This window comes from Emydura macquarii, unplaced genomic scaffold (genome assembly GCF_026122565.2).
Source record: "Emydura macquarii macquarii isolate MOO-44397 ecotype Brisbane River unplaced genomic scaffold, CSIRO-AGI_Emac_v2 contig_2636, whole genome shotgun sequence".
Taxonomy (NCBI): domain Eukaryota; kingdom Metazoa; phylum Chordata; order Testudines; family Chelidae; genus Emydura; species Emydura macquarii.
In genome coordinates, this window is record NW_027132773.1 from 34,817,887 (window position 1) to 34,834,000 (window position 16,114).

The 16,114-nt window shown below is 40.8% G+C and overlaps 1 protein-coding gene across 1 annotated transcript in view; it reads right to left on the reverse strand.

Moving 5' to 3' along the window:
* Positions 1–405: 405 nt before the first annotated feature.
* Positions 406–16,114, reverse strand: part of LOC137163705 (sucrase-isomaltase, intestinal-like) — a 101,659-nt gene continuing 85,950 nt past the window's right edge. Inside the window, exons 22-23 of the mRNA XM_067563987.1 lie at positions 8,735–8,893; positions 406–552 (exon numbers count right to left, since the gene is read on the reverse strand). Of these exons, the coding sequence (XP_067420088.1) occupies positions 493–552; positions 8,735–8,893 (219 nt within the window). The 3' untranslated portion in view covers positions 406–492. The remainder of the gene's footprint in view (positions 553–8,734; positions 8,894–16,114) is intronic.

Here is a 16,114-nt window from a genome sequence, read left to right on the forward strand (position 1 = left end):
ATAACACTGTTCCTTGTCTTCTCAGTTACCATAGAGTTCCATCTATCTAGTTAAACTGGTTACATTTATAATGTTCTTTTTAAGCCAAATTTTTGCTAAATTTGTGATGGGGAGAGAGATTCCAAGCTCCTGTATCCTTTGAGGTTCATGGTAAAACTTCACTGACTTCAGTAATGCAGAATTGGGCTTCAAAAGAGGGAGAACTTTTTCCAGGTTTGTTTTCTTCCATGTGGATATGCAATAGTTTGAGGTAGTTTTCATCACATACTGATTGTTATGGAATTGTCTATAATCTTAATATTCCTTTAATTGAAGAATTATTGACTTAAAAAAATAAAATGGTTATTTACATTCCACTAACCTATTATGGTATTAAAAATTATCAAGAATGTAAGCAAAGACTGATTTTTTTATTTTGACATTACAATCAGAATGACAAAAAAAAATTTGAGATTCATTTATGTTGAATTACACAAATACTTTCTAAATATTCTACTGAAGTATAATGTTCAGCTCTTGAGTAATTGGTATAGAAATCTGTAAGGTGAGTTTCTGTGGAAAAAGTGAAACAAAATGAATTAAGAAAGGTATGCTAAATTAATATAAAGACCCCTCCAAACACCCATAAAACCCTTAACTTGACCCTACAGACAAGACCCTGTCAGTGACAAATTGGACATAAGTGCTGCAGAAAGGTCCCTAAATTCTTTAGCACTTTGGTGAAAATTCTGGAAATTCTGCTGCAACTTCAAATAAATTAATAAAATGAATTAAATATGAAAATTAAAAATCAAACCAGAGTAGTAGTCCCAGTGTTAATTTGATACCAACTTTAATTTATTTCATGCTGTCTCTTTATTTTCAGTTTCCATTATGCTGATTATGCAGATTCTTATTTTTAGGTTTCAGAATCAACGACCCATTAAAATGAATGGGGAAGTTCATATTCAGCTTTTTTTTTTCAGGTTCCCTACAAATTCAAGGACACATTACTGCATTAACCTTGAAAATGTGAACCACATGTAATCTCTGCAACAATGACAGCTGAAAGCAATCTCTTTTAAATGAAAGATAAGAATCTACAGCACAATTCTAAATGAAGAGGTGAATTCTGTGGCAAATTCTGTAGCCTGAGAATCATGGGCTTGCCTATAAGCATGTCAACATTTATAATTTTGTATGAGTTCATCCAACAATAAATCTTACATAATCTGGCTGGTACGTTATGTACTACTGTATTACCATAGTATTAGAGTAAAAGTAGTGCCTAAAATAGTTATCATTCATCAAGGTTAGTTCTATACTAGCACTTAACTTATATCTTGATTTTAAGTAAGGCTTTTAGACACAATCCCACATGACATTTTCATAAATAAACAAAGGAAATGTGGTCTATAAACAAGGGAAATTGCTATAAAGTAAGTGCATAGCTGATTGAAAGACCATACTCAAAAAGTAGTTATCAGTGATTCACTATCAAACTGGGAGGGCATATCTAGTGAGGCCACACAAGGGTCAGTCCTGGGTTTAGTGCTATTCAATGGGTAATGCAGTGGAAAGTAAGCTTATAAAATTTGTGGATTACACCAAACTGGAAGGGTTTGCAAACACTTTGGAAGGCAGGACTAGAATTCAAAATGACCTTGACAAATTGGAGAATTGTACTGAGATCAACAAGATGAAATTCAGTAGAAACAAGTGCAAAGTACTACACCAAGGAATGAAAAATCAAATGCACAACTACAAAATGGGGAATAATTGGCTAAGTGGTAGTACAGTTGAAAGGGATCTGGGCATTATAGAACATCACAAATTGAATATGAGCCATCAACATGATGCAGCTGTGAAAAAGTCTAATATTTTGGGTTGTATTCATAGGAGTGTTGAATGTGAGACATGGGAGGTAATTGTCCCACTCTGCTTAACACTGGTGAGGCCTTAGCTGGAATATTGTGTCCAATTCTGGGTGCCACACTTTAGAAAAGATGTGGGCAAATTGGAGAAAGTCCACAGGACAGTAACAAAATTGATAAAAGGTTTAGAAAACCATGACCCATAATGAAAGGTTAAAAAAACTTGTCATGTTTAGTGTTGAGAAAAGAAGACCGAGGGGAAACCTGATAACAGTCTTCAAATACAGAAGATAGTGATAAATAGTTCTCCATGTTCACTGAAGTAGTAATAGGCTTAATCTGTAGCAAAGGAGATTTAGGTTAGATATTAGGAAAACCTTTCTAACTATAAGGGTAGTTAATCTCTGGAATAGGCTTTCAATGGAGGTTGTGAAATCTACATTGTTGGAGGTTTTTAAGAACAGGTTGGATGAACACCTTTCAGTGGTGGTCAGCATTTACTTGGTCCTGCCTCAGCACAGAGGGCTAGACTTGAACACTGCTTGTAGTGAGGTGGAGAGGCCTACCTCTGAGCCAAGGGGGGGAAACCATTCTCTGCACCCTGGTAGGTGGAGCCAGACTAGGCCCACCCCTCACGCTGGAAGCTGAAAGGTGGGGCAAGAAGTATAAGAGGTGGAGCCTCTGGCTCAGTTGGGGCAGAGTCAGGGAGGGAGACAGACGTCACTAGCCTACTGCAGGCTTCCGGTTCCACTACCGAGCTAGGTAACGCCTTGACCCCAGAGGAAACCAAGTGCGGAAAGGAGCTTCTGGGACTGTTGGTTGCCATTTACCCAGAGGAAACAGATTGTGGAGAGGAACTACTAGGATTGCTGATTGCAATATACCCTTAGGAGACAGAGGACCCTTCAACTGTGGATCCCTATCCCTGGACTGTGATAGGAAGTAGCCCAGGAAAACCCTTCGACTGCGGAGCCCTATCCCTGGACTGTGATAGGAAGTAGTCCAGTTTTGCTGTCAGATCACGAGTCAGCGTGTTTTGGTGGAATCCCCGCTGACCCAGTGGTGGAGCCCTCTGCCACTGTGGGGGCCCTGGGCTGGGACTTGGTGGAGTAGGGTGGGCCTGGGTCCCTCTAACCCTGCTGCCAACTGCACCCCTGGGCTGACAGCCTCCTCATCTGAGGCCAAACAGGCTGTGTTTGCCTGCTCTCTGTCCAGCCAGAGAGCTGGGCTCTAGCCAGCTTATTGCACAGAGCCCCATAGACTGCTTATTGCTCTGCCCTGCCCAGAGAGCTACATCCCCATAGACTGATTACTGCTCTGCCCTGCACACAAAGCCAGAACTCCTGCTTATTGCTTTGCTCTGTCCAGAGAGCAGAGTCATTAAACTGCTTAATGCTCTGCCCTGCCCAAAGGGCCTGGGCCGTAGGCCATTGATTCCCCTAATTCCCCTAATATTTAACATTGATGCTGTGATGTAGTGAGGCAGAGTGGCCTCCCTCAGAGCCAGAGGGGGAAGGATGACTGTCAACCCACTACACTGCTTGTGGTCCCTTCCAGCCCTATGTTTCTAGGAGTCTTAACAAGTACAAACCCTTTCCTTGCATTATTCCAAAAGAGTCTTCTCCACCCCCTTCTCAAATAGAGGGTTGGATCCAGTCAAAATAAACTTCTGTAGGATGGTAGCTGCAGAAGCTATCAAGCTTCCTGAGCTACATAGCCTGAAGATTAATTCAGCCCCCACAAAGCCAACAACAGTAACAAGAGGAAGGCTCTATGACTGGCAGCGGCCCTAATACAATACAATTAGCCCCCGCAACAAAGTGATCTGTGTTGAAGAGAAAGAAGGACCCTCCTACTCTCAGGTCATTTTTGTTTTTATTCCACCCAGCTAGCGGAACCCCTCCATTGTTCCTCCTGCACCCATGACAGGGAAATTTCTACAGCCCTTAAGGTGTAATGCTCCTGTGTGCTGCTCTACAACTTCATGTGTGGGGGGTGGGAAATGGTAATCAGTCCCTAACAATTAGAAATAGTGAACTACAAGAGATGGGGAGTTCATTACACACTAAACAGATTTTTGTTGATTTTCCCATAATAAAATGTAAAGAATCTGTTTTAAAACATGAAAAAAGATATGTATAATTATAGTGAAACAGACCTTGTCACAGAACACAAACTGTAAATAATTAGGGCCAAATCCTGAGAGGTGGCCAATGGTTAACTCCAATGGGAGTTGCAGGTGCACAGCACCTTTAAGGATTCTGTTCGTATTTTTTCAGAACCCCATTGTTCTTCCAGGTACAAAATATCCCTACTTTTCATTGTTTGTTACCAAGAAATCTGTATATAAATAGAAGTTCTCTTCTCCATAATCTGCCTACTCCTCCTGATCGATTCATTCACTAAAGCTCCAGGTCAGAGTTTGTAGCATCATACCATAAAAAGGCATCAATGGTAATGAATTCTGTGATATCACAAATATTGGATCAGAGCAGCGCCAAATGAATGAGACAGGAGGAAGAGGCTGATTATTAAGTAAACCGTTTCTATTTATATACAAATACCTTAGGGTTCTAGTATGTATTTAGACAGCCCATAGTAAAAGGCTGTGCAGAGGCAAAAATATTTTCTGAGCTCTCTAGTGCAAAGGGAAGCATGCTTCCTGCTACATCCCCTCAAGCAGTATAGTTTAATCCCTCTGCCATGCTGGTTCCTTTCTAAGTGGAAAAATAGCAATTGTGGCTTATCCTTAGGCAAACTATTCAAAGCTTATATACACATACACCCATGTGAAGTCCTGGTATATCTATACATTTGCAATCAGTAAGAGTGTAAGTGCTTGTAGGATACAGAAGTAACCTATCAGAAGCCTGTACAGGAGTTGGAGCAGATCTATTTTTAACTCCTATTATGCTATTTTAAAGTTGTCACTATTGTTCAGATACACTGTTCTCTGAAGAGTATTCATAGACTCATAGACTCTAAGGTCAGAAGGGACCAATATGATCATCTAGTCCGACCTCTTGCACAACGCAGGCCACAGAACCTCACCCACCCACTCCTGTAATAGACCCCTGACCTATGAGTGAGTTATTGAAGTCCTCAAATAATGATTTAAAAACTTCAAGATACAGAGAATCCACCAGCAAGTGAGCCGTGCCCCATGCTGCAGAGGAAGGTGAAAACTCCTCAGAGCCTTTGTCAATCCACCCTGGGGGGAAATTCCTTCCAGACCCCAAATATGGTGATCAGTTAAACCCTGAGCATGTGGGCAAGACCCACCAGCCAGACACCCAAGAAAGAATTCTCTGTAATAACTCAGAACCCACCCCTTCACAGGCCATATCTACCACCAGAAGTCAAAGATCAGTCAGTTGCCAAACTAGCCTGTCCCATCATACCATCCCCTCCATAAATTTATCAAGCTCAGTTTTGAAGCCAGCTAGGTTTTTTGCCCCCACTACTCTCCTTGGAAGGCTATTCCAGAACTTCACTCCCCTGATGGTCACAAACCTACATCTAATTTCAAGTCTAAACTTTCTGATGGCCAGTTTATATCCATTACTTCTAAATTATTAGACTCAATTTTCCTGGGAGAAGCAAAACTTATAGGGGTTGGCCAAATTTACTGATTCCCCAAGACCCTCCTCCCCACTGGGCAAAATCCTCTAGCCCTACCACCCTGCTGCAGGGCAGAAGCTCCGAGCTCCCCAACCCAGTCTGGTAGTCAGAGAATGGGGACAATAGGGGATTCGGTGAGCTGCACTTTCTCTGTAAAAGAGGTGCATGCTGCTCACAAGCCACAGTTTGGCCACCCCCGTTATAGCATGATCACAGGAGTTGAACATGCTACCATTTTGAATCAATACCCCCCAAAAGCTGCATTTAATATTTGCAAGTTTGATTGTTATCACTGGAATTGCTTTCAGACTCTCTCGCTCACACAACCCCTCCCTGAGTATGAATTACTTGTGTTTCTAATGGCAAGTACCACTTCTTTGTTCTTGCACGGCATACTGTATTTTAGCAGTCTCAGGACCATGAGAAAGTAGTGAGGTGTGCATCTGTTTTTGTTTTTTTAATAAAACACTGGTTGTAACTTTCTGAGAACTGCAAAATTGTGAAGTTGCTGCTGAGTTATCCATAGTGGAAACAGCCTAAATCAACTGATCTTTAGAGCATGCTAAAAGGACTTTTGGGCAAGGCTGATGGCAAAGATGTGATGGAAGAAACATCTTCTGCTGTTTTAAAGTACTGGCTCGTTAAATTAATGCAATTTTTTTAAGGTTGGAGACTTTGCTACCACATGCTGTTGAGTGGTTATTCTTTGTATTCATTATTATTTTAAATAATTGTTAGGACAGTGAGATCTGGGGTATCTGCCTTGTTTGTGTTTAAAAAATAAAAAGACAATTATTTTGTAACAAGCTTTTGACAACTTCGTTGATTTTCTTTTTTATGTTTCCATCTATTTGCATGCTGTCATATTAGGGGCTTGCTTGACTGGTTCCTTACAAGCATATTTTTATGGAGTTTGTTCTCCCCCTCCACACACCTCCCATAAAGTTTTTGTTGCTTTCAGCTTATTCAGAGGCAGTTCTGGTGTTAAAAAAATATTTCCTTTGAGGTGATTCTGATTACAGTTATTTATGACATTTTTCTCTATAAGGGAGTTATCCATTTTTCTTCAAGGCAGAAACTTATTCTCTAATTTTCTTTGCTCAGTAGATTTTTTCAGTAATATGAGTATTAGAAACAAATGAATGTAATGGGTTACAGATCTTGATTACATGTGAACTTAAATTACTAATTCAGAGTAGTGTAACATAGCAAAAATTGTATCTGTTGCTTGATGCTTTGACTATCTATCTATATGAATATGCCTTTAGAGACCAATCTTGTTACCTTTGCTACCATTGATACAGAACTGTGGGAAAGATTTGGGCAAAGTGTGAAGCCCTTGCAAAGTTGAAGCCCAGCTCCGCAGGGTATTTGGGGATGGAGCAGAGGGTTCATCAAGGCAGGAGGGAGGGTCAACCACAGTGCTGATACTGCTGTCTTTTCCCCATGGAGAAGGAAGCTAAGGACACAAAGACTACTCCAGCCATTAAAAGTAGCCTTGGATTCTGTTTCACGATCTATCAGAGGATTCCTCCATCCTAGATCTTCCTAGAGACCTAGATGAGATATTCTGGGCACGGGGTTTGGGGTTTACCACTTAGGATACTCAAGCTGTAAGTATTATAATCAATTATATTAAAACAAATTCCCTTACAAAACAAACATTTTAAATAGAATCATAGAAATGTAGGACTGGAAGGGACCTTAATAGGTCATCTAGCTCAGTTCTCTGCACTGAGGCAAGACTAAATATTATTCTAGACCATCCCTGACAGGTGTTTGCCTAACCCAGTGTTTCTCAATTAAATTTGGCCACGGAACCCTTTTGGACTCGAGAAATGATTGCGGAACCCCCCAAACTCGTAACAGTATTTTTACATATGGGGCCAAAAAAAATATCGAAATAAGCAAATTATATGCAAACAGTTTCTCAATTAAATATAAATTAAATTACACTTGATACCCTCCATCGAAAAATCAGGGACATCTTCCCTTTTTCGGCGGCGCGGAGAACAGCTGCTCGCGGCAGCGCGGAGAACAGCTGTTCGTGGAACCCTAACAGGGTTCCGCAGAACACCAATTAAGAACACTGGTCTAACCTGTTCTTAAAAACCTCCAATGATGGAGATTCCACAACCTCCCTAGGTAATTTATTCCATTGCTTAACTACCCTGGCAATCAGGCAACTCTTCCTAAGGTCTAACTTAAATCTCCCTTACTTAGTCCATTACTTAGAACGTAACCCTTTTTTTTCAGTCTTTCCTTGTAGGTCATGTTTTCTGGACCTTTAATCACTTTTGTTGCTCTCATCTGGACTTTCTGCAACTTGTCCTCATCTTTCCTGAAATGTGGCACCCAGAACTGGACACAATACTCCAGCTAAAGCTTAATTTGCACAGAGTAGAGTGGAAGAACTACATCTTGTGTCATGCTTATAACCTTCCTGCTAATACATCCCAGAATGATGTTTGGGTTTTTTTGCAACAGTGTTATACTGTTGACTCATATTTAGCTTGTGATTCACTATAACTCCAAGATCCTTTTCTGCAGTACTCCTTCCAAGATAGTCATTTCCCATTTGTATTTGTGCAATAGATTACTCCTTCCTAAGTGTAGTACTTTGCATTTGTCCTTTCCGAATTTCGTTCTATTTATTTCAGTCCATTTCTCCAGTTTTTCCAGATCATTTTGAATTTTAATCCGATCCTCCAAAGCACTTGCAACCCCTTCTAATTTGGTATCATTTGCAACCTTTATAAATGTACTCTCTTTGCCATTATCCAAATCATTTATAAAGATAATGAATAGAACCAGACCCAGATTTTCTTGGGAAGACAGGGAAAGAAAGCAGACTTTTCCCAAACCTGAAGAAGAGCTCGAGGTAGCTTGAAAGCTTATACCTCCTTCCAACAGAAGTTGGTCCAATGAAAGCTATTACCTCATCTAGTTTGTCTCTCTCATATCCTGGGACCAAAACAGCTAAAACACTGCAGACACAAAATTAGACAGATGTGTGTGTAACGGCCAGGGATAAACTTTCTTGCAACTTAACCCAGAAAGTCTTCTATTCCTACTGTTGTGACTTTTTGCAAAGTTAAGCTCATACTCTGCTGTACAAAAATCTGATCTCCGGTTATTTTTTTTTAAAGATACAGGGCATGACTGGAAAATTCTTAGCATTGGTTCACTAACTATCCTCATTGGGTTTGGGAAAAAGCCTATGAAAAATCATTTTCATAATTTGACAGCACAATTCTTACCCCATTTGCCTGATACTGTAAGTCCTCTCCACAGATGACTTTTCCATTGACAATAATAGCATAAGGTCTTGAAGTCAGACCAAGAACCTGAATTGTGTTGTATATCAGAGAATCAACTCCCCGGTAGCCATTTTTAACAATCTTTGTCCTCAGTTGGCCCTATAATAATTCAGAAGAAAGAATTTTAGATTAATAGTAACTCCTTGGAAATTATATATTGAATACTTGTTCTATTTTTGTAGCTCATTGTTTTACTCCATACAGAATGTCTTATAAAGTATACAATTTTTAAAAATAGAAAGGTAAAGAATAGTAATAGTGCACACATTAGTTTTCATACAGAATCAGATTTTGCATATAATTAAAAACCAGCAAAATAGGAAACAAAATAAAATATCTACAGTACATATTTGGAATCCTCTTGGACCTCTTTCTTTTATTTTTCTAGCACTGGTTCTAATACCTCACTCAGATATTACACTGGCAGGTGTAGTACCAGAAGCTAGACATGTAGTTTTACTTAGTTTAAGGCAGGTGTAGCAGTTATCTACAGTATACATTAAGTGTTTTCCAGTTAATGTTTTCTGTCTTCATCAGGTACCAGATATTTAATCTGATACTTTAATCATCATAATAGTGCAACTTCTGCTACTAACCTTTTAGTCATCAGCTTTCACAACTTTAAGGACATTGAGAAACCACATTATTTCTAGGTAGCTGTGTTTCCCAGACTTGTAATGTATACTTGTAATTTAAGGCCTCCTTGGTTACTTAAATGAAATTATAAATTTTGGAGACTAACTCTGCAGTCCTAATTTGGGCGAAGCTCCTTAATGAGTCCTGAGTAAGTGCTGCAGGATCAAGACCTGTATTTGTAAGTAACTATTTTGAATGTTGAAAGTAAAGAGAGAAGGTTTTTCTGTTGTTGTTGGTTTTTTTTTTTTTAATTGTTCTTTTAGAATTAGATAAAATGGAATTATGCATCAGTAGTTTCTTAAATATTTAGGAATATACAGCATACACTGAGGACTCATATGTTGTAATGTCACACATCTCTCATACATTTGTAATTTATTATCTAGCATGAGATTTTATTTTACTTTAGCATATTGATAATGAAAGCTTGATATTAGAGGTTACCAGAATACAGATAGGAATTTCAGAGACGGATTTACAGACAAAATCAAATATGAGCAATGAGAAATGGAAGCATCACTAAATCAATCATATTTGCACAGATCCCAATTTAATATAAAACTGGTTACTCTTTTTCTGTAGTCTGCCTAAATTGCTAAATACAGAATAAAGAGGACTAAAGTAATCTTCTTTCCTCCTTTATATAAAGTGAAAATACCATTTTTCTTAAAACAAGATAAAAGCAGTGGAATTGTTTTCAGTGCATTTAGAGGAAAAAATTAGATAATGAACGTTAAACACTGGGCAGCTTTTGCTGTAATACAGAAGAAAATAGCTGAAACCAGACTAAATTTACAAGCACACACAAAAACACCCATCAATTTATTATAATCTGCTATCGCTGATTATTTCCAAGAATAATTCCAAGAAGAATATCACCTTTCGAATTAAATGTAATTTAATTCATCCAAATAACTTCTACCAATGGCAAACCTTTGGGAAAGTATGATCTGAAAACCATGCCAGTATTCACAATGTTGGTTCAACTAGAGGCTAGGTTATTTTCCCCATCTTCTGAATTATTCAAGTCTTCACCAATATACCTGGTATGTCTTAAATTTTTCCTCCTAGAGGCTGCAATTATAGATATGTAATGGGGTTTACAAACCACATACTGAGCATAAACAGAAGAGAGAGGAGAGTCTTTCCTGTTTACAAGCAAGCAGCTTGATTACACCCCCACGCAGCTGCCAGAACTGCCAATCATGAAGACAGGCTCACACAGCTGAGACCAATTGAGAAAACAAGACCTGCTATACAGGGGAGAGAACAGAGCTGGAAAAGGGGGCAGAAGAGTCTGAGATAGCAATGGAGGAACAGTCCAATGCCAGGCTTCCTCTGAGACAGCAACTGGAAGACAGAAGGAGACTGCAAGCCATGGAACTGAAGGGTGGATAGACTGAATTTAAGGTGAAGGTTCATGAACTGTTCTATTTGAAAACAAACTGAGGAGGGTTAGTTAGAAGAAGCTGGAACCCGAGATATACCACACCAAGACGTGTTGACAATGTGGTGTCAGAAGTGGGATTACATTTAACCATCTCTGCTGAAAAGAGAAGCTTGGGGGAGGGGAAACTTCCCTCCTTTTTTCCTATATATACACACAAGAGAACTGTGTAGGAGAATTAGCTCCTGCAATGGCTGACTGACTCACAAGAACAGAAACAGCAACAGTTGTTCAGCAACAGTTGTTGCAATGGGCAGGGTAACTAGTACCAGCTCCTACCTCTCAAAGTTCCGCACTTATGGAGAATGTATTTCCATTAATTTAGGGAACCACTATAATCCTTATACTTCCCAAGATGATGACAGACAATGACCCGGAATCATTCTTGGTAATCTTCGAGAGGGTGGCCATAGGTCTCACTGATCTCTGGCCCAGTGGACAATCTGACTTGTTGCACTCCTCATCAGAGAAGCCCAGGAAGCATACCGCAACTTGACAATGCAGTAGCCCAGGACTATGAGCAAGTGAAGGCAGCCATATTGGACAGGCCAGGTCTAGATGAAGAGGCCTACCACCAGCGCTTTTGCCATGAGCACTACCTCCCCCCAGAAAGCATGACCATGTGCAATCACCCAAAGGTTAAAGACTTCTGCTGTCATTGGTTAAAGCTAAGTCTGAAACAGAACCCCAGATAGCAGAACTCAGTTATGGAACACGTCAAAGAAGCCTGGGTCTGTAGACCCCAACCAGTAAACCTAGCCAATTCCACCCACTTCATGGAGAATTATATGGCCATTCAAGCTGTTCCTCTGCTGAGGAAGTAACTGCTCCATATAAACGGAGGAAGGAGGAGGACTGGGATCCAAGAGTGGTCGTGGCCCCTCCTGAGTAAATCCCAAGAAAATTGAGACAGCTGATTGGTCGGCGAGCAGTATAGGGGGACGGTGACCACCTCAAGGTCCATGGGTAAGATTTCCCTGAGACAGTAGGCTTGTGACTTTAAATGTTACTCCTGTGGACAACAGAGACACAGGTTTCATGACTGACCTTACATGGAGTTCAACTTCAGACAGGTCTGGAAAGGAGAGAAAAGGGCCCAGAAGAAAAGCCCAAGGAAACTTTCAATTCCAGTTGAAGGGAATGTTCACAAAATGCTGACTCTCAGGAACTCAGGCTGTGACCAGACATCCGTCTGGGAACAAATAGATGAAGCAGTAGGAAAACTCAAGAAAGGGGGATGTGAGGCTGGCAGATCAGGTACCAGCTCATGCCAAGGTCCCAGGCCTTGCTGACAAATGCATATCTGGAAACCAGTCTGGCTTACCTGTGGGTTAGTATAATTAATTAAAACCAATATTAGTGTTACAAGAATGTGTTTACTGTTTAAACTTTATGGAATGCTTGTAGGATGCTGCATGCAGTAATCCTACTTATAGTATCTATAGCCCATGCTTTATGGTAATATTTAAGCATTTGCTCTATAACTGTAATATGTTTTTTTGAAACTCTAACTCACAGAACAAGAAAAAACTTCACCTAATACAAAATGTTGGATTCCTAAAGAAGGTGTTATTTCCTGCCCATCAGGAAGAGCTACTGAATCTAAATGGGTCATGGTGGAAGACTCTGTCAATTGCTCCTCCCCCCCACTCATGAAAAGATTACATGCAGAAGCATTTGTCCCATCATCTTGGGCTCTGGGAAGGGAAAGGAGAGATAAAAATCCCTGACCGGAAGGAATTAGGGTCTTTTTATGCTGTTTGTACTCTAAGGGGAAAAGATTTCTAAACATAAGCAAGAGATCCCCAGGATTAACCTGAGTTAGTCCTAATGGACAGACAAAGCTGGCATATTTCAGCAACTCTATCACCATCTGAAACCTAAGACTGCAACTCATTTGTGTGTGTATCTTTATCTGTTTTAACCTTGTAAATAACTCATTTCTTTTTCCTACCTAATAATCCTTTAGTTTGTTTGTTACATGATTGGCTACAAGTGTTGTCTTTAGTGTGAGATCTAAGACAATTTGACCTGGGGCAAATGACTGGTCCTTTGCAACTGGAAGTAACGTGAATATAGTTATCTTTGGTGTAAAGCGACCATCTATCACAGATTCAAGCTTTCCTGGATGGCAAGATAGATCGGAATGCTCAAGGGAACTGTCTGACTCCACGTTAAGACTATGTAGTACCTAAGGAGTTTACACTTGAATAGTAAAATCTAAGCATAGAACTTACAACCAGTTTGGAGTTTGTGCCCGGCTTCTTAACAGTCTGCCCTGAAGTTGGTATTCTTGCTCGTGAACCATGCCAGACAGCATGACAGGAGAAATCTCTATTCAGTGAACCCATGGAGACATTTTATCATATCCCAGCATGACAGTAACACTGACTGATAGGAACCAAGACCAGATGAGGGTATGCATGTCTCTGGATCTCCCCTACCCAGTGATATTAGGTCAAGACTGGCCATATTTCCCTGAGCAATTACAGAAGTTCCCCTTAACACAGGAGCCCAAGGAAGATACTCCACAAGAGATATTAGGGGTCTTGTTTCCTTTTAAGGACCCAACCTTCTGACCTCGTGTCCCAAGAGAAAAAAATCCTGGAAAGAAAAATGTATGGAAAGGAAAGAGGGGCGGGAGATGAGAGAGGTGATCCCCTCTGTAGGCATAATCATGACTATACACTCCAGAGTTGATGCCAGTAGTACATGACTCTAGAGAAGGGCCTGCCATAGGCCCCAAAAAAATACCCCCTCCACAAATGAACCCAGAGAAGCTAACAGGATTCTCAGATTTCCATGTGGAGCAAAGGAATGATGAGACTTTGAGCTGGGCCTTTGAACAGGTAGCCATGATAGACAAAGAGGTGGATCCCCTAAAGGCACAGCAGTTCTCCCATTTTGCCCGTAAGACAGACTTGTTATATTGCCGCAGACAGACACAAGAGATTTGCATGCAACGAATAATACCCCAGGTATATCGCCATGAACTACTGCATCTGGCACACACAACCCCATGTGTGGGACATCTTGGAAAAGACAAGATGAAGCCTAGGATCCTGGCCTGATGCTTTTGGCCAGGGGTCTTTAAGGCAGTTGAATTTCTGTGCATCATGTCCTAAACACCATTAGTGGCTGCTCAGAGAATCCTGCAAGCTCCACTAGTACCCTTCCCCTTGATGGAGACCCCTTTGAACAAATAGGAATTGACCCTATAGGCCCGCTAGAAAAAGGCACCTCAGGATAGAAGCATATCCTTGTTATTGTGGAATATGCCACCCGATACCCAGAAGCCATACCACTCTTGACTACAAATATCAAGACTATCACTAATGAGCTGTTAAAGGTCTTTGCTTGGGTAGGGTTTCCCAATGAGGTCCTGACAGACCAGGGGACAAATTTCACATCCCGGCTGAGGAAAGAGGTCTGGGATCTATTAAAAATCAAAGCACTACACACATCTGTGTACCACCTGCATACAGATGGCCTAGAAGAAATATTCAATTGGATGCTCAAGAAGATTCTCAAGAAATTCATTACCCAACAAATTGAGGGAGACTGTCAAGAAAGATCAGGACCATGTTAGAACTCTGGGTTATAAATGAACCCCAAAGTGACTGGAGGAGTCCTATTGTTCTAGTCCCAAAGCTGGATGGCTCACTACATTTCTGTATAGATTTCAGAAAAGTGAACACAATTTCTAAATTTGATGCCTACCCCATGTCCCAAGTGGATGAACTCTTAGACTGATTAGGAGAAGCCCAATACATCACTACTTTGGATTTGACAAAGGGATACTAGCAGATCTCCTTAAACGCTGAATTCCTCAGAGAAGATTGTTTTTTCTACACCATTCTGCATATTTCATTTTAAAATGACACCCTTTGGGTTACACAGGGTGGTGGTCACTTTTCAACGTTCAATGGACTAAATGCTCCAATAGTTTAATCAATATATAGTGGCATACTTGGACAATGAGTTGCCTATAGCAAAGATTGGGATTCCAATCTGGACAAAGTATTTGTTATTCCCTCTTCTCTCTCTGAGAAAAGCTGGATTAACGGCAACTTCTCTCCCCAAATGCTCAATAGGAAAGGAAGAAGACTGTTACCTGGGACACAATCAGTAGAGGACTAGTCTGCCCCTTGGTGGTTAAAGTCCATGCCTTACAGGCATATAAGACTCCCACAACCAAAAGGCATGTGTGCGCCTTCCTAGGCTTATATGGCTACTATCCCTAGTTCATACCCCATTTTGCCACCATAGCAGCTCCATTAACTGACCTACCTAGGGACACCATCCCAAGACAGGTGTTGTAGTGTGCCCACCTGCAAAAGTGCCTTTCAAATGCACAAAGCCATATTCTGCAGACACCCAGTGCTATAGCCTGGGATTTCAAAATGTATTCATACTGCAAATGCAGGCATCAAAGGTAGGACTCAGGGTGGTCCTTTCTCAAGGGGTAGACTGGAAAGAACACCCAGTAATATACATCAGCCGGAAAGAGTACTGATAAAGAAGGAATGCTTGGCTGCAAAATGGGCAACAGAGAGTCTGTGGTACTGTTCACATTAGTTGCTGATCATGACCCTTTGCACTGATTAAATATGATGACTAGAGACAAACCTGAAGATCATGAAATGGTTGTCGCAACAACTATATGCCTTTTGGATACAGCACCAGGCATTGCAATGCTGATTTTCTGTCCCAGGAAGTAGCTTACACCAGCCAAGGCAAAGCCTCAGCCTCACAGGGGAGGATAGGTAATGGGGTTTACAAACCCCATAATGAGCATAGGGAGAACAGAGTCCTTCTTGCTTACAATCCAGCAACTTGATCACACCCCCATGCAGCTGCCAGAACCGCTAATCATGGAGACAGGCACTTGCAGCTGGGACCAATAAAGAAAACAAGACCTGCTCTGAAGGGGAGAGAACAGAGAGGGAGAAGGAGGCAGAAAGGCCTGAAATAGCAAAGGAGCAACAGCCTTGTGCCAGGCTGCTTCTGAGAAAGCAACCAAGAGACAGGAGGAGACTTGGAAGGCTGATAGACTTGGTTCATGAACTGATTTGTTTGAAAACTAATTGAGGCGGGCCAGTTAGGAGAAGCTGGGACCCTTAGATAAACCACACCAAAAGGTGTTGACAAGATAAAAGCCATCTGTATAATTGCTGAAGTAGATCACTAGCTATTTTTATAATAAATGCCATAACTTATTGTAATGGGAAAGTTTC